Source organism: Sorex araneus, chromosome 4 (assembly GCF_027595985.1).
Source record: "Sorex araneus isolate mSorAra2 chromosome 4, mSorAra2.pri, whole genome shotgun sequence".
NCBI classification, from domain to species: Eukaryota; Metazoa; Chordata; class Mammalia; order Eulipotyphla; family Soricidae; genus Sorex; species Sorex araneus.
The window spans coordinates 62,248,747-62,275,429 of NC_073305.1; the positions used below are offsets into that span (position 1 = coordinate 62,248,747).

Consider the following 26,683-nt stretch of genomic DNA (forward strand, 5'->3'; position numbering starts at 1 on the left):
TCTTGGAAACCCTCAATTTCACTGAAGACATGGTTCACTATTACTGGAGTGTAGAAATGAAGACTACTGGAAATGGAATGGGCCAGTTTTCAGATTTGAACACCCTTTCTCACTTTCCCAGTGAATGACTCAGTTAGGTCCAATTTAACACAAAATAACAGATACAATCTGGAATGAGTTTGCAAAACTGCCTCTCAATCAAACTGCACCTTTGCAGACCTTTTAAATGTCATCTAAACTTTGTTCCTAAATTTGGAACAAAAAAGCAGCATTTGAATAATATGCTCTAAAAACTATGTCACCGTGAATCTAACACTAAAATAGCATATTTCTACTTAAACTACGGAACTAATTACAAATAAGCTGAAAGCTTTTTAGATTCTACCATAAGATTCAACCTCACTTTATGTATGTTCTCCAGTTCAATTATGAAAACTACGTAATAAGATAGGTTCTATATTTAAAATCTTGTTGGCACCCAGGTTTCTGAAGCTATGCTCTCTGCATGTGTCAGAAAGTGCAAAATATGTCTTTTATTTTCTGTGAGCTTTCTAAATAGTTATAGTGTTGTCTCTTTTAACTGGTTAAAGCTCAAAATTATTTGGGGGGAAAAAAGCATGTTTATATACCTCTTGAATTAAAGTCAACATGTGTGCCTCTTTGGCAGTCTGAATTCTTTCCCAGAAGACTTGGGCACAAGAACAATTTTACTTCTGAACATAGATCAGATACGCATTTAGAGTGATTGTCTTTTATTTCATTTTTCTGGGTGAGAAATTAGCCCCAAGATAAGTACCCATAGCTACAGATATACTTTCAAGTGTAGTAAGGTAATTCTATGCATGTTAAGAATATGGGTGAAGGAATACCCCACTATTCATGAAGACCCAGACTGGGCCCTCTTAAGTATCTTACCTACAATAAATTTATTTAAAAGAAAAAGTTTACTGATCACCTACTGTGAGTCAGATTCTGAGAGATACAGTGTTTAAGTAGGGAAGAGGTAACTCAAACACTTCATTTGTTCCTGGAAATGTTTCTAACTATGTATATGTGTACATGACTATTAATCCTAATATACTTGCTATCAATAAAAGTGTTATTGACATACTCTACTGTTCTTTGAGTATATAGTTAAGGAGAGGCCTCTGGAAGAACACCACCCTGTTTAATGGAAATAACAGCACTGCTAAGTCGTCAAAGCAAAAGTGAGGTTGGCCTGTTCAAAACCAGGGAGAAAGCTGGCATGCATGGCAAGGCAGTAGGGTGGCCTGGGATGAGCAAAGAAACCAAATGATGCAAGAGCCTTTTGGGCTACTTTAAAGAGCTTCTGTTTCCTTCTTTGCTTCCTTTCTTAGGGGGAAATCTATTAACAAATTTAAAGCAGGGATGTGTCAAGAGTCAATTTACTTCTTGGTTTGGTCTGGTGAGCTGGGGAAGGGGTGAGTGTACAAACAGGAATGGAAGCAAAGAGCCACTCAGGAGGTTATGGTGCCGCCCGTGTGCACAGCAGAGCCCTAGGCGGTTTATGCCAGGGGAATAGTTGGGACAAAGGTGGGTGAAATCAAAAGACTTTTTAACGTGCTGGAGAAACAGTTCAACGAGCTAGAGCATCTGGTGTGCAAGTGGAACTCCATATTCAGACTCCGCACCACATGGTCTCCTAGCACTGCTAGGAACAAAACCCTAGCACTGAGTTGGGAATAACCATCAAGCACTGTTGGTTGTGGGCCCCAAACAACAATAACAATAGAAAAAGGACAACTTGGTGCCAGATTCGATGGATGGAATGAATAGAAGTGAAGGGGGGCCATCAGAAACACAGTTCGCCAATGGCCTGGCCTCCAATTAGCGTAGCTGGCTGAAATGGCGTGTCCTACACTGGGTGCACATTTCCCAGGCTAGCGGTTGTCACCATGCGGATATTTTGGAAGCCGGAGTTTTCTTTCTCAATATCAAATCATTGCCAATTAAGAAAAAAAATTGATTTAATTTTGAAAACTCCATAGGAGTCCTTTGCTGCACACTGGCCCCGAACTTGTGTCAAGAGACCTTTTAAAATAAAACTACCAATATCCCTAGAGTGAATAATTTCCTTACTGCTGACAGGCCAGGGAAATCAGGAAGACACAATGGATTTTATAAATGGAAATAAAAAAAAATCAGCTCATCAGGACTGCAGAATGATTTCAAAAGAGGTACTTACAAGTGAGCTGAAAATATTTGCTCAGAGGAGCAAATGAATATAGACAGCACTTAGGAGCTTAAATGATGAAAAGAATTCATGTGGCTTAAAAATGACAAATCGATCCATTTTAAAGCAAAATTATTTACAGTTCACTTATCTGCCAAGACTGAAGGCCACTGCAGCAATTTACATGGACAACAGGAAAAACTCCAAGTCCTGATGAGATATTGGGCCAATGTCATTAGAGGTTGTGCAAAATTCAGACTTGAAGACAAGGCAAAGCAGCCACTGGTCCTGTTGCCTCTTTCTTTTATCACTTATGGATATAACATCAAATGATTTCCTCCAAAAAGACAAGAGGAGTTAATGGAGAAGAAAAGAAAGGTATTGATTGGCTATGGAGATGAATTTCATTCACACCGAATAACACAGGGAGGCTAATAGGAGGAACCTGTCTCTTTTCCAGAGCCCCAAAGAACTGAGGGTCTGAGTAGCTTTAAGAAGTGAGGTGCAAAGGGAGTTGCTTAAGCAACACCCCTTCTTCAATCATCCTCTCTGGCTTCTCCTGGTGGCTGGAGGGACTTTGATTGGTCATATTACTGTGCTGGTTATCAGAAAACTGGTATCAGGAATAGAAACACCAGGGAGAATTTGAGAAAGAGGCACAGTGCATCAACTGGGTCCCTCAAGTAGGGGTCAGTATTTGAGTGGTCCTTGCTTTATATCTCGAAATGACTAATTGATAGCAATGCTCTTGGTAGCATCCCTTCCATTGAGAAAGCATGGAAGATAAGAGGTCCGGCATCTCTCAAAATTTCTACCTCTGAGTTCCTTGCACGGACTACAAAAAGGCTGCTGAAAAGACAGGCTTGCTTATCAAAGTCCTCTAGGAAAAATACTGTGTGCAACAAGTTGTTTGGTAACTGGGAATATTTTGTCTCCTTAATGAATTTGGTACTTTTTTTTTTTAATCTGACAATATTAGTTGAGTAAATGATGCAGCACCTACTTTGCTCATGTTGCTGGGGAATTCTGTAACAATCACAGCATTGAATTACATCAATGCTCTTTTTTCTGTCTTTGAATGACCACTTAGGTTATTGCGCTTAAGAGCTGAATGACTTCATTATATGTGTACACTATTCTATGTGCTTTAACTTTTGGAAGTATATGCTCGTTAACTATTAAACTCATGGGGGTGGTCTGTATAGGGGTCTGTTTACGTGGTTACTATTTGCCTTTTCCCAGTTTGGTGAGGCCTGGAATGGTTCTGTTTAGTCCTAGTTGTATACTGGCACGGGTTCTGGCACACAGATCACACTCAATAAATACTTGTGAATGGAAGAAGTGGATTTAAAAAAATGGTGGTCTGTTGCAATGAATCTATTTTGGGGAAGAAACAATCAATAAATCATTTGTAAGCTCCAAGAAGAAAAGTATCACGACCATCTTCTTATAGTATTTCAATGTTTCACCACAATCCTGACATTTAGCACAACCGCAATGCCAGTTTGCTGAATAAATGGATGAATGGGAGGAGCGTATAAAAGATGAATGTGTGAGTGACCATTGGGACCAGATGGAAAGATCTAAGGAGAAAAGCAAGGAATAGCAGGGAAATGAACTAGTGGGGAAAAAACAACAACAGGTGAATAATTAAAAATTCAAGTCTGATGTGATATTTAGAGTTTTTAATTCTCACATTTAAATTCAAGGTTTTGATTTTGTGTGTGTGATGTAGACTGAGAGTCTCCGTTAAATAAGTTTCCTGTCAGGATGATTAAATTGGGCCACAGAATCAGCTTCCTGGTGAGGACTAAAACCTGACAGTAAATATGTCTTATTTTTGTCTCTGCCATGCCAGAAAAAAAAAATCCATGATGTTATGGAAGTCCAGGTATTAAACTGATAAAATTTTATTAGGACACTATCATTGTCCCCAGTGAGTACATAAACCATAAACTCAACATTTAAAACTAGTCTAGTATGTGAAATTGCCTATTAAGGAAGCGCCTATAGAGGTTACCCGAAGGGAAATAAGATAAAGAAGCTAAGTCCTTCTGTTCTAATAAAAAACCAACTAGTTAATTATTGAAAACCTTAGAAATAAAAAAGTATGAGGGCAAGAAGAAGCTGTCAGTCACATGAGCAAGCCAACAATGTCAAGGAACTAGTAAAAAGAAAAATGATGGTCCTGGGTTAAGACTGTAGCTTCACAGTGCTAATAATAAATCCAAAGGCATCACAACCCGGTCCAATCAGCATGCACTTCATTATGCATGTAGTCTGCAGAGCTGACCCTGTCTGTCACTATGTGAATGGCTTTCTGGAATGATGACATCAAGCTTCCCCATGGGTTCCCTCCGACCCCAGCAGAAAAATCCTATAATCATCTGTCTCTCTGGCAGGACATCATCAACATTCAAACTGGGAAAGGGAAACAGCTTTCACCCACCTGTCCAGAGCTCCCGCTGCTCACAGATGTCAGCCAGGCTTGACTGGCAAGAGCAGAGCTTGGCTGGTAGCCCCCCCAATTTTGCAGAGCGGCTGCCAGAGTGATCCAGCAATGCTGTGAAAACCATCATTCCTGTCCTGGCACAGAAACTGGGTGAGGACAAGCCCCGAGCTAGGGGTTCGCTCTTTCCTAACCCAGCAACACACCCGTGTTTCAGCTTGTGGTAATTAAGAGCCGGCCACACTGTGGGCAGAGCAGTTAAGGGAGTTGATTTCCCCCCCACCACTCCCGGGATTGCAGCTTGAGTAACTAGTTTGTGGCTTGCTCATGACAAGGCTTCCACAAAACTAAATGATCACAGGGGATTTTTCTGAACCAACTTGGTAAAAGCAGGTTCTATCACTGTAGGGCACCCTTTGAGTGCAGTTTTAGAATTCCAAAAGACGTTGGGAAAGAAGCGATGCAAACGGATCTATCAAAACCCTTTGCACAGTTAAGTTTATAAAGGATTCAAAACAAAGGCAGGACACCTAACTATTCGATGTCAAGCAACTTGAATAAAACTATGCTTTCCCCACTATGCACCGGGTCATGACTCTATTCCATGTGGAGTGTGTAAAGTAATCCATACATCACATAGCATTGTTGAGTGTGTATGTATGTCTATGTGTGTGTCTGTTTGTGTGGTGGGGTTGCAGGGGAGAGCAAGGCTCCCACTCAGTTTCATCTGACATATAGCTTCCAGATATATTTTGCAGTTTTTTTTCCCCTGAAAGGTTATAAAAGGTATCTGATGATCATGCAGGGATGAGGGGACACAAGTGTACACACACACACACAGACACACACAGACACACACCGAGGCTCTGACATCTGTGGTTCCAAGGTGGGCACCAACCATCACTTTTCTGCCAGAACATTAACACAAACTGACCAGGGAAGCAGCCCTGAAGTCATGTGTTCCAATGACCAGGGCACTCATGCTATTGGAATCCCATCCATGATTGCATCCCCGCCCGGAATACATGGGAGTGGGGCTCAGAATGCGGACACTCCCTCTCTCATCTCCTTAAGAAAGTTCCGTCTCTGCTAGCCAGGTTTGGAGACGGGTGTAAAGAATTCAGCTGCAGCACTGAGAGCTGCAAAGTTTCAAGGGTTCTCTTCCTCCCCCAACCCCCCACCGCCGCCCCCAGGGGTGGCAGAAAGCTATACATGGTCACCTCCCCCAAATGATCTTAGTCACATGGAAAAACCCTCTTTTTCCTGATGCAAATGAATCGGGAAGCCTCTTCCACCTGGATTGATTGCACAGGCATGGGAGTTTTCAGATTTTGAGTTTTTAAGTAGCATTTTAATTCGTTGTTAAAGCTTGGGGAGCAGAAGCAAAAACACTATAGCCTCTAAGCTATTAGCTAACATGTCAACTAGGTAATGCATCTTCAGGGAAACCAGATTAGAAAGGACAGCAAAACATTGATTTTTTTTTTTTTTTTAAAGAATCCTATACCTGCAGCATAATGCTGCTAAAGCTAGCCAAACAACAAAGGACATTTCCACGGCAAGAAATGTCTTATTCTCAGTGCTGGGGCAACGAACATTGTTCCATCGGAGCACAGGCATCTATTCAGAGCAGAGCCATTCTCTCCTTAGCCCATACTTTTACATTTTGCAAATATTTCAACATCTAGTACATGAGAAAGCGCAGGGAGAATCTACCTCTGTGAATGGCTAGAAACACCAGTTGAGAGAGCCATGCTACTCCCAAGGCAGGTGGAGCTCCCCCAACCTCCTTCCAAAGGAAACAATAGCATTTGTATCAAGTTAAAATAGCTAAGAAACTCATCCATTTGAATGAGAGTTGCAACGCAGCTATAGAGAGAAGGATTGATTCCGAACATGCATGTTTCATCCTCATTCCTGCAGCCATCCCACAAATCACTAACAAGTTAAAGACCAGCCCAAATACCTTCTACACCAAACCGACTGCCAGGATTTAATATAATGAGCTCCGACTCCAGTTTCCCCCATCCACTTTAAAATACACATAGAGAAGCCAAGTCGGAGAGCATTCCCTACCACCACCCGCCTCCCCCTGCACCCAAACAAGCACCAAGTAACAGTCAAGTCCTTACCGACTTTGGGCTCTTCTTGGGAACTGGCAGCCCTGGAAAAAAATACAAGGGGAAGGGGGGGGAGAGAAATCATTAGCATAAAAACGTTACCTTTTCCTTAAAGAACAATCCCCAGGTGTTTCATGGCAACCTAGCCATCTGCAGAGTTATGTCAGATTCCTCCCCAGCATCGGAGTTACCAGGCTGTTCATATCGAATCAAAGCACAGGGAGGAAGAGAGCGAGAGGCAGGAGATCTATCTGCATTAGCTATGCTGACTTGTACTGCAGCAGCCTGGAGGCTGGGAAAAGAAATTCACAGACCTCAGCGGCCTGGGAAAATTGAACACTTGGACAGAATCTCAAATGCTCTTCTGGATTAAGAGAGACTTAATTTACAATTAAGTCCAGGATATTTCCTTTCCACAGGATCCACTTGTCAATTGAAGCGGACCAATCAGAACGGAGGAAGGGGTGTATATTTAGTTTCGGAGGAGTACATGGTTAAAATCTTTCTTCCCCCCCTTCTTCTTTGATCTTTTCTTTCTTTTTTCCAACCCTGGCCTTTATTTATTTGACTGTGCTGAACACCCAAAACAAAGGCAGATGCCATTCAGCAGCAGAGGACACAAATTCAACTTGGTCAAGGAGCCCCTGTGGGTCATCAGCACCCCAACCCCTGCCTGTCAGTCATTTAGGCAAATTCCAATTTAGCTAGAAGGAAAGGGATGGAGCTGGGACTCTAGCTATTCAAAGAGAATGCAGGTTGCTTGGAAGTTAAAAAAAAAAAAAAAAGAAAGAAAGAAATCTCACAGAGCTGAGAGGGGAAAGGTAATAAAGGAGAAAGACAGAGGAGAAAAAGGGTGGGCACTAAATCTGTCGCACCCATCCAAAGCCCTGTCCCTGGACCAGTGGGGGTTGGGGAGAAAGGGAAGCACACAACCCTCTCCTTTCACTCCAGGCCAGACGGGGGCAGGCAGTTAGGAAATGCAGCACCCTGGGGGGCAACGGTGGGGCAAGGAAGGAAAATAAAGACACATACCCGTGTGCCAAGAGCTATCATTCTGCAAGCGACCCTGGCATTTAAAATGAATAGTTTTTCGTTTGAGCAAGGGTGTGAATGCAAAATTGCAGATTCCCTCTGTACTCAGGCACAAAAAGCTGACATAGGAAGCCACCGTTGTTGGAACCTTCAACCTTTTTGAGAAAATGAACCCTATGCAGTGTGATGATTTCAACTCTTTTGGAAGTGACTTGTCAAACCCTGACGCGTGCTAAGTTCAGCAGGAGTAACAAGAGGCAAGGGGAGTGGCAGAGTAGGAGGAGGAAGCCACCCAGAGGCGCACAGCTAATAAGCTCACTCGGAGTGAAACTTGAAAGGGCTGAGTCTTCCTTAAAGGCACAGGGGCCCTCTGCAGCCGGGCAGCTGGCTCCTCAGAACTAAACACTGCTTCCCAGGGCTTAGCAGAGTGGCTCTCACAATGCAGAGTGCAGAAGGGAAACTTGGCAGCTATCTTGAAATGAAGAACCCTGAGCCACCTTCTCCTTCTGGCCCAGGAATTTGCAGTATAAAGCAATGGTTCCAGAAGGTTCTGATGCAGAGAGAGGTCAGAGGACTGCATTTAAGAAGTGATGATAAAACAGGGGTAAGAGTGTTAACTCCTATCTGGCAAACTCATAGGGACAACCTTCAGCAATGACTCCATTTCTCAACTTATGAGGTGAAGGTACTAAGACTTTGCAAGTTTTTTACACAATTTAGTAGACAAAACATTAAAAGCCTCCTTTCCTAGCACACAGTAGAACCTTAAACAACCATACCTTTTACTTTTGAAAATTTATTCCACTAACGAAAGAAAGGGTTACAGAAATCTCATTGGCAAAACATTTGATAAGCACAGTAAAACACACAAAAAAATATTGTAGGGGAAATACTTTATAAATGAGAGAAACTTAGATAAGTCATTATTCTTAACAATAATTGGTGCTTTCATTTTTTGGGCTGGAGCGATAGTACAGCAGTGGGGCGTTCGCCTTTCACGTGGCAGACCCGAGTTCAGTTCCTCCGCCCCTCTCAGAGAGCCCGGCAAGCAACCGAGAGTATCGAGCCTGCACGGCAGAGCCTGGCAAGCTACCTGTGTGCATTGGATATGCCAAAAACAGTAAGAATAAGTCTCTCAATGAGAGACGTTACCGGTGCCCGCTCGAACAAATCGATGAGCAATGGGATGACAGTGACAGTGACAGTGATGGATCCCTTAAGGAATTTATCAAATTACATTAATATGCATTGCTGTATAATCTTCAAAATGATGTTACATCTTTTAAAATTTAGATTTTCCCCCCTAATTCTGACTGATCTTTTTAGTTGGATTAAGTAAATTTCATCATATTTAGCTCTTACTGTACTGACTTTTTCTAGGATTCCAATAACTCTCTACACGCATTTGTAAAGAATCACCAGTTAGAGCTGATGAGATAGTACAGAGGGTTAGGTGCTTGCCTTTCATGCAGCCAACTCAGGTTTGTTCCCTGGTGCCATATGATCCCCTAAGCCCCACCAGGATTGACCCCCTGAAGCAGGGACAGACCCCTGAGCATCAACCAGGTGTGTCCCCCCAAACAAACCTAAATACAACCAACCAACCAACCAACCAAAGAGAAAATCCCAACCACCCCATAAAAAGAATCACTAGCTATGGAGTCAGTTCAATCTACATACTCTACTAATTATTTTTTAAGACTGATCATTTTAAATTCCCTGACTCTTATGAGTCTCATTTATAAAACAAAGGTAACTTCTTCACTCCCCGTTATCGAAATTTGCACACGTTTAAAGGGCCTAGAGGAAGGTCAGAGTAATAGAACAGAGATTAAAGTCCTTGCTGTGCACACAGCCAATTCAATCCTGGCACCGCATATGGTCCCCAGAGCATCACCAGAAGCCCTGAGCACAGAGCCAGGAGTAAGCCCTGTGTACCATCTATAGTCGCCAAACTACAAATAAGCAATAAATAAAATAAAGGTGCATGTGCAAAGAAGCATAAAGCGGCACTGCTGATATAAGAAATGTGGTAGCAACTGGAAAAGTCTAAGTAGAAATAGCACAGTGAACCTAGAGGAGTCTGCAGAGATGCAAAGCAATGAGCCATGGACAGCCTGTAACATGGAGGGTCTTTAAAACATAGTGCCATGGAAAAACGTTACCCAGCCGGGGACACACTCTAACACATGCATATATGTGTGGCGCTTGGTGTGGTGGCCGTTCACACCAAAGCAATCACTGGGATAGTGCTGGCCCTGCCATTGGGTACAGCAATCACAAGGACTGGCTGAAGGAGGTTCAGCTCTAATCTAGAATTCTTTTTCAAGAACATCAAATTCACATCTTGCTGAGATGATAAAATATCTACTTAAAAGTAAACATTAATCAATGGCCTTTCCATGAATTGTCACAACACCAACTATCTCGACACACACTAGACTTCAGTTAAGTCATCTTTTTTCATGAAGAAGCAATCAGTGGAATATTTCAGTAGATTCCAGCTCAACTGACACCAGTTACATTACTAAGCAAACAAGAAAAAAAAAACATTAGTTTTATTAAAAAAGGAAACTGTTCCTCTTTGCTAGTTATGGATATCCTCTTTTTAAAAGCCACACCTGGGACTGGATAGTGGAGTGGGTAGGGGCTTGTCTTGCATGCAACTGACCTGGGTTTGATCCCCAGAAGTCCACCGAGTCCCCCAAATCTTGCCAGGAGTGATCCCTGAGTGCAGATCCAGGAGTAAACCCTGAGTACTGTATGGCGGGGCCCCCAAACCAAAGAAAAATAAAGATAAAATAGAAAGCTACACCATATAAGGGAGGCCAATAGGGGACACAAAATAGTATTTGAAAACTTAAAAAAAAAAGTACAGTCAAGAGACTCCAGATGATTGCTTTATACAAAACAAATCAGACATAGTTTTGAGCCTAAAAATTTCCTAAATTTTAAGCATGGAAGGAGCAAGGTGGGATTATAGGTTTAAGGGATAGAATATAGATTTAAGGCACTTATCTTGCATGCAATCAACCTGGTTTAATCTCCAGTGCCATGCATGGTGCCCTGAGCACCACCAAGTGAAAAACTCTGAGCTCAGAGCCAGGAGTAACCCATGAATACTGCTGTGAGGAGCTCAAACCTCACCTCATCCCGAATATTTTTGGATACGAGTGCAGGAACAAACCTCCTTATTACAACTTAGAATTTATTTTAGTAGAAATGATTCCGATGCCTTTAATAAACCCCAGAGATTAAATGGAAACCACTTGGGGGAAGACGGAGAAGGTTACATTTTGCTAGAATTCTCCAAGATGAGGAATTACAGCTGTGACTCTTACCTGACTAGAGTTAACATCAAACTCTCCCATGCTGACTGGGTGAGAGGGCAGAAGGATCCCCCATCCTCTCCCCACTTCACAGCACTTTCAAAGGACAAACACTCACTACCTTCTTCCCTGCTGTGGCAAGAAGTACATAAGCCTGTGGTGTATAAACTGTGTCAAATACTCCTTGCAAGCCATATGGGCAGAAACAGCACCTGCTTAATGGGCTCATCTGGTTCTCTTAGGGTGAGGAAGAGGAGTTTTGAGAAGAGGAAGAAGAAAGAGTCCTGGATGGCGCCATTTCTGCCTTTAGAGCCTCATCAGGGGCAAATGCCACTTCAAAGAAATCCCAGGACACTTTTACAGGGGGGTGTGCTTTGAAGTGGAGGCCTAAGTGCAATCTCTAGATGTGAAAAGAGCCTGCGACCTGAATTTCTAAAGTTCCCTATAAAAACGGGTGTCCCTTTGGAGAAAGCAAATGGTATGCTCTTTGCTGAGACTGGGATCTGAGCAATTACTGTGAGAAGCAGAAAGTTTTCCTTTAAAATATCAAGGACATAAAGTCTTCTACTAAAAAAAAACGATGAGGATGTTTTCATGGCACTAACTGGCAGTATGCTATTTTAAATAAAATTTTATGACTGCTGTACACAATTATAGGAGAAAGAAAAAATATAACAAAGTGCATATGTATTTAGAAGCGGACTTGAAGATTAGATCCCAAACTGTGTTTTTAGGTTCACAAGATTATGGATGGGTTTATAACCTCTTTAGTATTAATTTTGGAACATTTCACTGCACTTTTAAATCTCTAGAACAATCACTGATCTTTATATCCTACCAAAGTTGCTTACTTTCTCCCCAAATGTATATACACATATGGAGTTTATTAAAGTACCCTATTGAGATTAAGAACTATTCTTAACTTACTGACTAAATGCATAAATGCAAACAGAAGAGCCAAGCAGTACCACTTTGGCACCGAGATTTACAAGACTAGTTGCAGGAGGGGCAAGGGGTGGGTAGGGAGCCAACTAAATTTCCCTATTCCTAATTTCCTCTAGGAATTAAAAGAAGTAAGAATGTCACCCATGTTCCTATCTGAAAGAACACAAAGAAATTGTGCAAAAGCTTTAAAGGGTCCATCCTAAAACTACAGACACATTCAAACTGGGTCTATGGATATTACAAATCCTCACTGATTATAATTCCTTTTCATTGTGAATTTCATTCCCATTTGCACTTGGGTCTCTAGATTTGAATGTTTAAATAGGAGCATTGTGGTTTACCTTGGCATTCTAACAAATCCTATACTGCTGACCCACCTGCCACTGCACTCTTGGGATTCCTAAATGACTTGCAGAAAACAGTATTGCATCAAAAAGCTACCAGAGTTGAATAATGGGCAACATAATGAATGTACAAAGAGCAGGAAATGGATGCATGCATTTAGAGATAGTTTATGTGGGCGAGGGAAAGTCTTTGAAAGGTGACTAAGAACCTGGTGGGGAATGGTTTTAGATACAAGAGGGATAAGGCTACTCCTTAAAACATCCTCTCAGGCCCCATGAAATTTCTCTCTTATTCTAAATTACATCAAGAAAGATATAATCCTAAATATAAAACTACTTCTGATTTTGACAGAAATTTATTATTATGAGTTTATATATATGTGTGTGTGTGTGTGTGTGTGTGTGTGTGTGTGTGTAAAGAGAGTTTTCAAAAAATCAAAGTCTTGCAAAGATTTATATTATAAGATATTGGGCCAAGGAGCTGGCTCAAAAAGGCTGGAGTACAGGCTTTGCGTATTGAGTCCTGGGGCTGGTCCTTGGCAGTGGTTCCAGGCACTGCATAGCACTGTTGGGTGTAGTCCCCGCAAAGAAAGATGTTCGACATTTATTTTAAAAAAATAAAAATGAAAAGCAATATGGACTTCTACAACAGACTAAACAACAAGTTATATTAACACTGTGAAAAATTAGAATCCACTAAAAATAAGAAGAATATCTGTGATCTGGGAAGATGGTAATGACATAAGACATGAAAAGTGGAATGAAGGCTCCATATAGAGTACAAGTTCACTACTGTAAGAGAAAAATATGTCACTATCCACCCTAACATCAGACGCCCAAAGACTAGCAGGGAATGTTTTAAAATACTGTCTCTGTCAGAATAGATGATTCATATCTTATTTCCCTTGTTTCCCAATATTGCTAGATTATACCACAGCTATAGGTCTATAGGTATAATAACTAAGTATTACTGAACACGGCATATATGTTGAGTGTGTTTAGGGGGAGGGAGGGCCTGCCCTAACCTTCTCTTGTCTCAATGACTGCCATTTGACTCAGGTGTCCCTGTGCTCCTAAATTACTGGGCCATGGCCTTGACTGAAAATGGGATGAAAAGCTGTCAGAGACTCTCTCAAGCAAAGCTACATAGAAGCACACAGTTTTGTATATAATTTGAAAGAATCTCTGAAATCTTGGCCAGTAATCTTGAGAAGTCTATTCAATTGGAGGTTATGATCCTTAGGTTAAATCACATTGCCCAAGCACATGGTCATGAAGTCAGATATAATTCCTGCGGTGAGTCTCACCTGAGTTTAGCTTTAGTACCTCTAAAAAGGGACAATAGGTATAAAAATACTGGATCTGTAAATTGAGGATACAATATAAAAGTTCAAGTAGAAATGAAACAGATGTCATTGCTTCTTTCTCCTTCTTTCTTAGGAAGACTTAAAAATACATCTAAATAATTTTGAGGTGAGAAACAGCATTAAAGAACACATACCAGAGCACAAATATTTATCAGAAAAAATGTTACCATCTGAAAAAATGATGAACTGAGGAGGAATTTTTGGAAAGGAGGGAGCAGTAAATGATGAAGACTCAAAATGCTAAAGATGAGTGTTACAATTGTTGAAAGGTGCAGGAAAGAGTTTTTGGACTTCTCTGGCAACGCAGAACTGATGACTCAGCCACAAACCAGTGGTCCTAAACAACTAACATTAACAGCGAGTAGCCCTACTACATAAGATCATCTTTATCCCTCTTTGCCACTAGCGTTTTGTTTTTCAAATACAGAATACACAAACCATAAAATAAATTTAAGTCTTCCTCTGCCTTTTTTATGAATCAAATGCTAAGAAGCTGTCCAGAAAATTGAAAAAGGAAGTTATAGTTAGCCCCAACTTTTCTCTCTGAGGGCAGGAAGAATGCAGGGAATATTCACTCACTCATTTACCTACACTGTGCTGAGGGTCCACTAGGTACCAGAAGCTGGCATGAAATGAGGCAGTGAATCAGACCACTGAGGTTGGAATAGTGCTCCTGGCCTGTGAGGAAATGGAAGTGGAACTTAGCAAGTAATTTCAGGGTAGCAACTTTGGGGATGAAAAAGAAGCAGGATAACGGGAACCGGTTGTGTCAGGGAGGCTCAGTTACTTTATACTGAGCAGTCAAGCGCTTTTGTCTTAAAGAGTGAGTAACTGAGCTGAGATCTGAAGCAGGAGAAGGAAGCAACCATGAGACTGTTCATCTATATGAAATGTACTGAGCTCTGCCACATGCCTAGTGAAGCCTTTTTGAAGACAGAAAGGCAACTCAGCCATGACCTTGGCCTGGACAAGTTCACAGCCTGTCTTAAAAGAGAAGGAAGTGAAAAGGTCTAATTGCATATAATCAGTGCTAACTGTCAGGACAGAAGAAATTACTCTGGCCCTGGGGACTGTGAGAAGAGAAAGCAGATCCCAGGTGACCAGGGGAATAGAGAGATGAGAGGAACACTGAAGGAAGGTCTGTATTTAATCTTGGGGGTAGGGGTTGAAAGCAACATTCAATAAATGATGCTTGATTGAATGATAATGATGAATCTTTCTAAAAGTGGTTGTTGCTGTTTTTAAATCCATATCAGTATGCCAGCATAAACTCAAGGCCAAGTTGAAACTACAGTACATTTCCATTGAAGGACTTTAACAACAGTATGTATCATAAAATTGAATCCATAAAGCACGATGAAAAATGGTTCTACTTTGGATTTGTTGGATTTCCCCCCCCCCTTCCTCTGGCCAAATACCATCATCAACCCTGTGGTATAATTTTTCAATATGGACATGATACAGCTGCCAAGAATCGGAGCATCAGACCCAATGTCTCCAAACAGATGAAGACATCTTTCCTTTGGGAACCTAATAACGGTCATTATGAAATATTGTGCCCTTCATAATTTAGAGAGATGGTTAGACTTCAGATGTTGGGATAAGTAGCTCCCGATGCTCTGTCAGTTGGCATTTTGTTAAGAAGATTAAGACTACAGTTGTACAGCTTTACAGCTACAGAAAAGTCGGCTTCAATTACACAGTACATATAGCCTAATAAATATGTCCTGCAGAGATATAAATGGCTCTCGAGGCTGGTGGTGGCTAATGGTTTACAGAGCCTTTCACCTTAGAGTCAGGCGCCTTGAACTGGCACAGGTGAGGAGAGACCCCACGTCATTCACCAGCACTCAGCGCTGCTCCAGAATGGAAGGAAGATGGATGAATTGTCATCCTGCAGTTCCTGAGGGATAAATGGTCACTTCAGAAAGGATTTCACTGAAATAATAGTCCTACTGCTGTTGACACTCAAAAATAGGAGAAATACACCATGAAGGGTCAAAAACTTGGCCAAGCACAAAAACAAGGACAACTAAGAATGTGCTGTAGACAAGTACTTATTCTTCATAACTGCTGTATGGCTAAGGGAACTAATAACCCAATCTGGTGAGAACACTGAGACACTGAACTGAAGGTTAAAAATCTGACCAAGGATACATAGTTGGGGAAACCACTGAAAGGGGCCATGCTATGTCATATTCTTCTCTAGGGAATATTCCTACAAAGACCATTTTGCCATTTTATTTGTTTTCCTGTCTTGATTTGTGTGTGTGTGTGTGTGTGTGTGTGTGTATGTGTGTGTGTGTGTGTGTGTGTGTGCAATGCTGGGAACTGAACTCAAGGACTCACACATGCAAAGCATGTACCTACCACTGAGTCACATACCCAGTGCCCAAGATCAGCTTGCAAGGGTGGAGTTACACTAGGCCATTTCTGAAATGGTTCTAGAAAATGTCCAGCTCTGTCACTGTCACACTGTTGTTCATTGTTTTGCTCGAGCGGGCACCAGTAACGTCTCCATTGTGAGACTTGTTGTTACTGTTTTTGGCATATCAAATACTCCACGGGTAGCTTGCCAGGCTCTGTCATGTGGGCGAGATACTCTCCTTAGCTTGCTGGGCCCTCCGAGAGGGGCAGAGGAATCGAACCCGGGTCGGCTGTGTGCAAGGCAAATGCTGTACTATCGCTCCAGCCCATCTAACTCTACAGGTTATATGTGTGTGTGTGTATATATATAGATACACACACATACTTATATATATTTGTATATCATATGTAGAGAATTTACAGTCTTATCTTAATTTCTAACCCCCTGAAGGCAACTACTCAGCCACTAAAGCAACAGCCCTATTGTGCTACTACCTATAACCAAATTTGAATTGCTTTTCCTGCAAAGGTTTAAGGGCTGGCTCTGTTACCCATTCCTCCTATGAACACTCCTTGGCATTGCCCTGGGAAGGAGAGATGGTCGGTGCCCTGGAAGTTCCAAAGCAGCTCTCCCATAGTTGAAAGTTTGACTTTTCACTGCATATGATGCAGAGGCGGGGGAGCTTATAAAACAATAGCTCAAAATAGTTCATTGAAATAAAAAAAAAATGATAAGGATTCATTCCTTTTCTGGGTTAAAAAAACAAGATGTTGTGCGGGTCCTTATTTTAAGGTCACTGGTCCTAAAGTGAAACCCTTCACTGTCACTGGTTCTGAGAAATTTAGGTTAAAATAATACACTGAGGATCCTTGCCTATAGGACTTTCGGGATGATTCTTATCCTGGCTGTTTATTTTTAGCAATAGAAGTAAGGCACAGGAAAAAGAAAGAAGAGCCTGACTTTAATTCCCACAGGACACCAAACCTAAGGCCCCTTTTGAGACTTTATTTTCCTCCGTCCCATCACATACAACTCTAAAGTACAATATTTGATCAGGCTTATCTGTGCAGCTCTGCCTGCCTTTTCTGACCTAGAGTAGTGCTTCTAAATACACGTCTTCCACTTGCAACCCCTTTGGCCCCAGAAATGCTACATAGGTGAGTACTTCAGGAAACACCTCAGATTCATTATGTGACCCATTTTAATAAATTTCTGGCCACAGTGCATTCAGAGCCCATTTGCTGTTGCACATTTCCACAGGTATCACATTCAGTTATGTGACTCCATACAACTGAATGTGGTGACCCCAACTGTAGTGACACACAGTTATGAAGCCAGGGCCCAGAAGGCCGTAAGACCTAAAACCTGGGTTATTGCTTTACTCTTCATTCTCAAAGTCCAGTGTTTCTCAAGTTCTTCCCAACCCAGACCCCTCTGACTTTATTTCCTTCCTGAGACTCCCTGTCCTGCAGGTTGGCCCCTTTCTCTCATGCTATGGTCTCCTTGGGACATTCTGGAGGTCCACAAAGGGCCATATGGGCCCAGCTGAGAAATGTTGCCCTACTAAGTTATCCACAAGGAGGCCAAGGCCATTTCTCTACAACATAAATCATATTACCTGATCTCTTGGCTCCACATTCCTGGTTCCACAGTAGTTTCAACAACAGTTATTCTTTTTTATTTTATAGCTACTTTTTAATTTTTTTAATAGGGGGCACACTCAATGGTGCTCAGGGATTACTCCTGGCTCTGTGCTGAAGGATCACTCCTTGTGGACTTTGAAGGACCATGCGGGATGCTAGGAATGGAATCAGGGAAGCCACATGCAAGGCAAGCACCTAACTGCTGTACGCTCTCTCCAGCCCCAACATGTTTTCTTTCTTTTTTCTTTTTTTTTTCTTTTTGGGTCACACCCAGCAATGCACATGGGTTACTCTTGACTCTGCATTCAGGAATCACTGCTGGCGGTGCTCAGGGGACCATATGGGATGCTGGGAATCGAACCCGGGTCGGCTGCATGCAAGGTAAATGTCCTACCTGCTGTGCTATCGCTCCAGCCCCCCAACATGTTTTCTTTGGAAGTCTTTCCCCGTGTCCCACAAGGCCCCCTTGAAGTGAACCTGGCCTACACTCTTAAACTCTAACACTCTTGCCCTTACCCACATATGGCTTGTCCACACATGCTTAACCAGTCTGGCATGCTCCATTTCTGGGCTAATATTTCATTCCTCTGAGCATTTCCACAAACCGTCTCCTCTGTCTAGACCACGGTGTCTGTAGATCAATGTCTGGGCAGCTTCCTCTCGTCCCCCAGGACCCTCATCAAACATTCCCTCTTGCAAGAATCTAGCCCAGGGATCCAGGGTATCGGAGATCTGAAATGCCACATGCCAAATGTCACATGCTATCCACACAGTACAGAGCCTTTGTTTTTATAACACTAAAACTTTTGCTTTTGTACCTCTAAAACTCTAAAACTTTGAAAGAATTTTCTCTGCCTGTTGGCTGTTGATATTGTCATTGTCCATGGTTTATGGCCTCCTATTTCAGGGTCCTGTTCTCTTACAAAACAGGGCAAGTCCCCCGCCCAGGAACAGTGCTCGGTTCCTGGTTCAGCACATATCTGCAGATGGACGGTGGTTGTGTGACGCTGGTGGTTGTGTGACGCTGCTGAGCCCAGGAAGTGTGTTGATCTTGAGGGCTGCCGGCAAGGGGAGGAGCAGCCAGGTCTGGCTTTTGATCACATCCTCCCTGCAGTGACTACTTAACAACTCTTGATCCTTGCGCTGCTCCTGGGTGTATTGGGGAGCTGCCAGGCTCCACTCCACTGAGATGCCTCCTTCTCGCCCAGAGCAAGGTTCTGCTGTGCCCCCTTGTGTTCTAAACTCCCATCACAGCAGACAGCGTCAGAACGAGCTGAAGGCTCACGGAGAGAGGAAACCCCACACCCTCCTAGCTCAAGCCCTACTAGTGGGTATGTTCTTCGGACTCGGCAGAATCTAGATAATTCTTCAGTTAAGGGCATCTTCACCTCTTTCCTTCAAAAAGCAAATTTCATGAGAACACGGACTGAAAAGAAACTCAAATTGCCTTGCTGCTTCCCACACAAAAGCAAATAAGTACTGATGAAAAGAGTATATTAGGTCCTTTCTTTCCATGAATCTCCTGGTCATCTGAAAAGCCTTATTAGGTGCCACGGAGATAGCTCAAAGGTCAGAGCACATGCTTATATGAAAAGGTTCTTGTTAGAACCCAGGCACTGCTGAGTTGTAACGCTCATGACCCCCTATACTGAGGGTCCAAGCATTGAAGGGGATACCACCCTGCTCCCCGCAAAATACGCCACATTGGTGTGACAACCATTTTTCTTTCAGCTGCAGTGTATTTTGTAAAATATGAGGGAAATGTGTCTGTTTGCCCTAAAAGGGCATCTATTATTTAGCCATTTCATTTAATTTTATTACCAAACTGCTTAATTGCAAATGTAGCCAGCCCTGGCACCCTATCCAACTGGACTCCGATCTCTTTAAATTTTGGAGATCACATTAGCCTTATAAAGCTCAGGTCATGGTTAACAATGCAAGGCGATCTGGCTTTGGGGTCCTGCAACCACTGTACTATCCAAGTGCTGAATCCAAACCCAAGAGCCGTTTACTGACAGGTCAAGGTTTTGGTGTGTGTGTGTGTGTGTGTGTGTGCGTGTGTGCGTGTGTGTGTGTGTGTATGTGTGTGTGTGAGAGAGAGAGAGAGAGAGAGAGAGAGAGAGAGAGAGGGAGAGAGAGAGAGGGGAGAGGGAGAAAGATAGGGGAAAGGGACAGAGGAAGAGAGAGAGAAAGAGAAGGGAGGGGAGAGAGGGAGAAAGAGAGAGGGGAGAGGGACAAGGAAGAGAGAGCAAGAGAGAAAGAGAGAGAGAGGAAGGATAGCAAAGGATATATGAGGAACAACTCAATTCATCTTCCCTGGAGATATATTGTGTCTCCAAATCTTCTTGCTGAAATAATATCTGAACTGCTCTGATTGCATGAATTAGAAGATTTAAAGCTGTTTCCTTAACTTTGTCAATTCTAATGACTTGTGCCCCACCTAGTTATGGGAAGCAGCAGAAGTTGACAATTTGTTCACCGATTAGATTTCAGCTTTCAGTGAGTCAATACTCATTTTGCCAATTGGATTTGCTAAAAGGCAGAATATGGAAATCAGTTCCAGCAACCCACCACACTGTCCCAAGTCAGGATGAATCTCAACTTGAAATAACTCACAGGTCAAGGGCATTTTAAATATAAGGATAATACCAGAACTGCAAGGGTATTTAATAAAATATGTTAAGTAGGAATAAGATGTATCAAGCTCTGGGGCAGAAAGAGTGGAAATGAAATACATGCTCACCCAGTGAACATTTATACTGAGGAAAATACTCCACACTTTTCTAAGGTAGAGATCAGAAGATTTTACTTCCTCTCCTGTCTGATTTTGGCTATTTCCTATTCTTTTTTTCTTGGTAAGTGAGGCTCTAATCAGGCTTATAGTCAAAAGCAGATGGAGAATTTAGTACAAGCAAATGCATTGGAAATGACTTTTTTAATGTCAGAAAGTTACTAAGTTTCTTTGTGCATAACAAAAGCACTATGGATATATCAGGGTGTACCCCCGCACCCCCACACACTGAATGTGTACGGATTTGACATTCTCTGGGTCACCCAATGATCTAGACAGAACAAAAGAATTCCAGAAAAACTCTGATCAATAAATAAATGGTGAATTATATAAGGGCAGCATTAAAGAGAGTAATACCTCTACCCCTTACCTAGAAGGCAAATTCAGCTTCTCCCTAAACTAAGAGACAGAAGTGATGCTTGGATCAGGGGGTCAGTTCCCACAGTTCTCCCAAAGATGCGCTCACACCCTCCCACACATGCCATGTCGCAGCACCCTCCCTCTCACATGTTCCCTCCTCTGTCTCCCAAGCTCCCCCTCATAGCAGTGATTCCTGTATTTCAGATTTTAGTCAATTTTTGTAACGCAAATTTAAGCAACTGATCACAAATTGTCTTATTTCTTATTTTTACAAAAGTAGGAATATTAAGTGTTAAAAAGAAGACAAATATCAATCACCATTCCCTAGGTAAGAGATTTTTTTAAACTAATGTATACATACGAAGGATATAACTGATAAAGAGTTCTTTGAAAAAAACACTTGGCACAACCTACTGTTTTGCTGTGATTTGTTCATTTTGATTTTTACTGAAACTTTAGCTATCACACAGTCCAAAAAGAATTATCTTTGCTACCTTTCCCAGGAAGACCCAACCATGTTACCTTCCTTTTCTTCTATTCGAGAAAAGTAAGCTCAAAGTATAGGAAACAATGGGACTGGAACCGATTTTCCTCTGAAAATATACCAATTGGTAACTGAGGCCCAGGAATTGGGAGGGACAGAGAAGGAAGTCGTGGCAGTTTCTGGGGAATCCCATCACCAAGCTGGTACTTCTGGTCAAGGATGAGGGGATGAAGTCCCTGGACAAGACCAATCTGTTTTCCTGATCCATCAATGAATCTGAGATCATTGCTTTGCATCCCTATTCCCACCCTGGGCTGGCTCTCAAAATATTTCTTTCTCTTAAGGTGAGACTGTTGGCCAAACTGGCTGAAGATTCAAGTAAGACTCGGAGTATGTCAGAAGCGACGGGAGAGAGAAGAAACAACAGGATCAGTAGGTGTCTCCCACACTTCCTTTCTCGTAAATTTCACTCAGTCTGACAGCACAACAAACTCTCCACAAAGGAAGAGCAGCATTATCGGGAGAGTAAGCCTTTTCCTTTTTGATCCTCATGAGGGTGCAAGGGAAGGTACAATCTGGCTCCCTAACAGATGTCAATGGGGTACTCAGGAACACTGTCCAGGGCTGGCCCCAGGCTGCCCGCTAGCTAGCAGCAGCAGAGAGGAGGACTGAATGGAGATGGCCACAGTGTGGCCAGGTGCTGCTTTCACAAGTGAGCAGATACAAAAGCAATGACTGAGAAGAACAAGGGAATAAGGGGTGGGTTCTCAGATTAAATTTCTTCCAATGACACTGCTTCATGAGCGGAGGGGAGAAGGCAGATGGAATAGAGAAGGGATTGCTAAGAAAATGATGGCTGGAGGAATCAGTCGGGATGGAAGAGTTGTGCTGAAAGTAGATAATGGAGCAAACATGATGACCTCTCAGTGTCTGTGTTGCAAGCCATAATGCCCAAAAGTAGAGAGAGAGTATGGAGAATACTGTTAGCCATGGAGGCAGGGGAGGGTGGGAAAAGGGGGTATAGCGGGGATATTGGTGGTGGGGAATGTGCACTGGTGGAGGGATGGGTGTTTGATCATTGTGTGATTGTAACCCAAACATGAAAGCTTGTAACTATCTCACAGTGATTCAATAAAATTTAAAAAAAAAAAATAGAAAAAAAATCTTCCAATGAAGTTTAACATGATCACGATATCCCGTTAATCATCGAGTTGCTCGAGAGGTCTCAGTAACCTCTACATTCGTCCTATCCCTGAGGTTTTAGAAGCCTCTCTCTTCTCGGCCTTCCCAACGATGCCGCATCGGAGGCTCTTTCAGGGTCAGGGGAATGAGATTCACCTGGTTACTGGCTTTCGTATATGGATACACCATGGGAAGCTTGCGAGGCTGTCCCATATGGGCAGGAAGCTCCCAGTAGCTTGCTAGTTTCTCCCAGAAAGAAAAGTAGGTTATAAGATATTGCTTCTGGGAGCTCGCTTTTAAGTCTCTAGATGTTGGCTGTTGATGGGATTACATACACCTGGGTTCCTCTGCCGGCACCTTCATGCATGAGGCTCATCCGAACGTGTGGAGAGGGGCCTTGAGCATGGCTGTGGCTAGGTTCCAGTGGTCTTCAGCTGCCGGGAGCTCTTCTTGGGGCAGGAAGGGAAGCTGGAGCCCATCCCCTCCAAGGGGCCCCAGGAAAGAAAGCCAGGCGTGCGGGCAAGAGACTCTCTGTTGTTGCTGAAGTTCAACAACAACAACAAAATAATCCATAAACTAATTTCTTTTGTGTCAAAAATAAATAAATAAATGCATGTATCTTTCCGTAAGCAACAAGAAGGTGTCAAGGGCAATGATTCACTTTCACACTGATACTCCCTCTCAGAGGGGCTGAGGATGTTCTGGAATGGTCTCTAAGCCATCTAGTGGGGAGAAGCCAGCTGTACTACTAAGGCAAGAATTGGCTCCTATAACAAAGAGGTACTATGACCTAGCATATATGTTGTGCCTACTTTGAGAAAGCTGGAGATGATAAACATTTTTTCTTCCTTCTTTAATCACCAAAGTGAAGAAGATTGCTTTGCAGGGGCAGATAAACTACATCAACATAAGATCCCATGATTTCAAAAGCAGTGCTGTTATTTTTTAATGCAATCACTTGTCTCTTTGGAAAGTGGTATCTATGGCAAAAGTAACTAAGGAGAACATTTTTAAAATAGAAACAACATAAATATCTAAGGGAGCATAGACCTAATTCCAACTATCTCTAAATGATTAAAAAAAACTGATTAGAGATTATGCAACTACAAAAGAGCTTTTAAAAACTAAACTGCAGCTTTATAGATGGTTATATCATGACAGGGGCCTTAAACATACCAACTGCCAGAACGAACAATAGTCTGATAAAAGTTCAGGTTGCAGAATGATGTGAGTTCAAAAACAACAACAGGGATTCCTTTCATCACTCTTCTTTTTAAAAAATTTTTTTAAAAATTTTTATTAGTGAATCACCATGGGGTACAGTTACAAACTTATGAACTTTCATGTTTGCCTTTCATTTACATCTCTCCACCAGTGCCCATTCTCCTCCAACAATGTTCCCAGTATCCTCCCAACTCCCCATCCTAACCCCCACCACCCCATCCTGCCTCTGCGGCAGGGCATTCCCTTTTGTTCCCTCTCCTGTTGGATGTTGTAGTTTGCAATAGAGGTATTGAGTGGCCATCATGTTCAGTCTACTTTCGGTACGAAGCTTTCAACCCAAGTGAGTCCTCCCAACATTCTCTACTAGGTGTTCCCTTCTCTGTCTCTGCTGCCTTTCCCCCAGCATGTGAGGCCAGTTTCCAAGCTGTGGGGCAGACCTCCTGGTTCTTACCTCATCACACTCTTCTAAGTGGACTCTTCAACCTTCCTCACTATTGTTGCTACTGTCCCTCCAGGAGGTTGCAAAAGGATCTTTAGGACAACTTTGTCTCCGATATTAAAATGACAATAATGGTGAATTTTCCATGCAAAAGTAATGCACCAAATGTTGATTTCAGATAAAGAATTAAACATTACAAAAATGGGGAGGTTGTGATTAACCATACTTCATTTTAGATTATTAGTTACATGTCATTCATCTCTAATAAGAGATTAGCATAATATGGATCAAAGAATAAGTAGCACTTATAGCATACTGTAAGGAACAAAAAACACTGAGAGCATCAGAATCAGGAAAAAAGAACAGGTGTATGACAAACCGGGAAACAACATGACACCAAGAAGGCTGTTAAATGCTACTAGCGAAAACACACTGACTTTTAAGGACCCAGTGGTTTTAAAGAGATTAAGGTTTTACCAACAAGGTTTCCGAACCAAAAAAGTTTCTGTTCACAAATAGAGAATATGATTAATATATAAGCAGGGGTATAAGTGGGAAAAAACACTTAAGGGCTCAGTTGGGGAGCATTTTCTAAAATTCCGCAGGTGGCAATGCAAAGACAGACTCAATAAAAAACCATGGCAAATACTTAACTCCAGATGGTGGTAAAGACTGATTTAATTTGAGAAAAATGAAGGAAGATGGAAAAAGATTAGGCTGAGTAAACTCTCTGACTCAGATAATAGTTTTGAAAATGTCCAGAACTGAAAAATGCTTAGAATCGAGGGTGGAAAGAAAAATGAAACTCAACCAAGGAAGAATGCCAATGGATACAAGAGAAGGTAATAATGATGTATTAGGAAGCATAGTCAGGCAGTGGTAACAGACGGAGACTGTGTGGCTCACAAGTTTACCATCCAGGCCTCCTCTACCTGGAACTTTTCAAATGGGAGACACCATTCAGAGCAGCTGGTAATGGGTTAGTTTTTATATGCAACCACAGCAAAGGAAAGGAATAAATCCCAAAATTAAAGAAAACAGTGTCTGAAGAAACCTTGTTTCTTTTGTTCATAAAAAAACCCTGAATAAATTAATTAATTAAATAGCAGGGGCCCAAGCAATAGTATAGCAGGTAGGGCACTGCCTTGTAGACAGTTGACCCAGTTCAATCCCAGACACCCTATTTGTCCTCCCTTGAACCCCCACCCAGGAGTTCCGAGTGCCAAGCCAGGAGTAAACCCCGAGCACTGCGGTGTGTATCCCCAAAATAAAAAGAGAAGAAAAAGTACAAGTGAAGCCTCACAGACAAGTTTCTGGGGTCTGATGATGATAGGAAATAAACCTAGAGCAGGTCTGAGCACCTCTTGGTGTCCTCACACCTGCGTCTGTGTCTCACTCACATCAGCTGTCAGTGTAGGTCAACTAGAATAAGGTGCCAAGTTAGTTGGAAAACAAAAGGAAGTGGCCAGCCTGTGGCAAAAGGGAATTGCTGGTAACTAAATGCAATTACACTTTAAAATATTTTGTGAAGAGTCTACTAAGCACATGAACTTCTCAGGCCAAACAAGCCTCCAGATGACCAACTATCAATCTACCCCACACCTCCCAGCTCTAGCCTAGTAGTACTCAACAAAGGGCAATTTTTGTCTGCTCATCTCTGCACCCCATTCCTTGGTTAGTTGCCAATGTCTGAAGACAATTTTCCAGGGGGGATTAGCTCTGTGCTCAGGAGTCACTTCTGGAGGTGCTGAGGGAACCATATGTGGTGCCCGAACCTGATAGAGGGCTGAAAGGCAGCACAGCACCATAACCCTTGCACTAGCTCTTAAATCCTGGAACATTATTTTTACTGCCACAATTCAGGAAGAAGGGAAAAGTAAACTACCCCTACCCACTGGGTAGAGACCAGGAATATGAGTAAATATACAAATGCATAGATAAGATGGGCTCCAGCAACAAAGTATTATCTGAGCCAAAATGGTGCTGAAATTGAGAATCTGAGCTCTAACTTTCTGTTCAAAAAGGTTCTATTGTCACTGTGCTTCCTATTCTGTACTGTAGAGATTCATACGACATGCTGTATATTTTAGTATTTGTGTGTACATGCGTATATATGCATACAAGTAAATCTTGCTGAAAAAAATACTTTAAAGGAGAATGATGCACTTTTTCTTCTAATTCACTTTCCAGAAAAATACCTGGCTATAGTCCAATATTTAGGATTTCTGACCAGCTGATGGGTCATAGCTTATAGGGTGCAGCATCCTCACTGATTCAATAATGCCTCGTAGAAAATATCTATGCCATCTCCCCTAGCCTCGCCACTACCAAAGCTCAGACTCTAAACAAATTCCTAAGATCTGAATGTCAAGGGCACAATTAATTATGGACATGTCTGAGAAGAAGCCTTGA

General features: G+C 42.2%; 1 protein-coding gene across 14 annotated transcripts in view; it reads right to left on the reverse strand.

The window, feature by feature from the left end:
- The window catches only part of MAGI1 (membrane associated guanylate kinase, WW and PDZ domain containing 1), a 754,097-nt gene that overhangs the window by 40,931 nt on the left and 686,483 nt on the right, over nt 1-26,683 (reverse strand). For all 14 annotated transcript variants that reach the window (XM_055137091.1, XM_055137098.1, XM_055137099.1 and 11 more), the window contains exon 12: nt 6,776-6,807. In XM_055137091.1, coding sequence (XP_054993066.1) covers nt 6,776-6,807 — 32 coding nt within the window. The remainder of the gene's footprint in view (nt 1-6,775; nt 6,808-26,683) is intronic.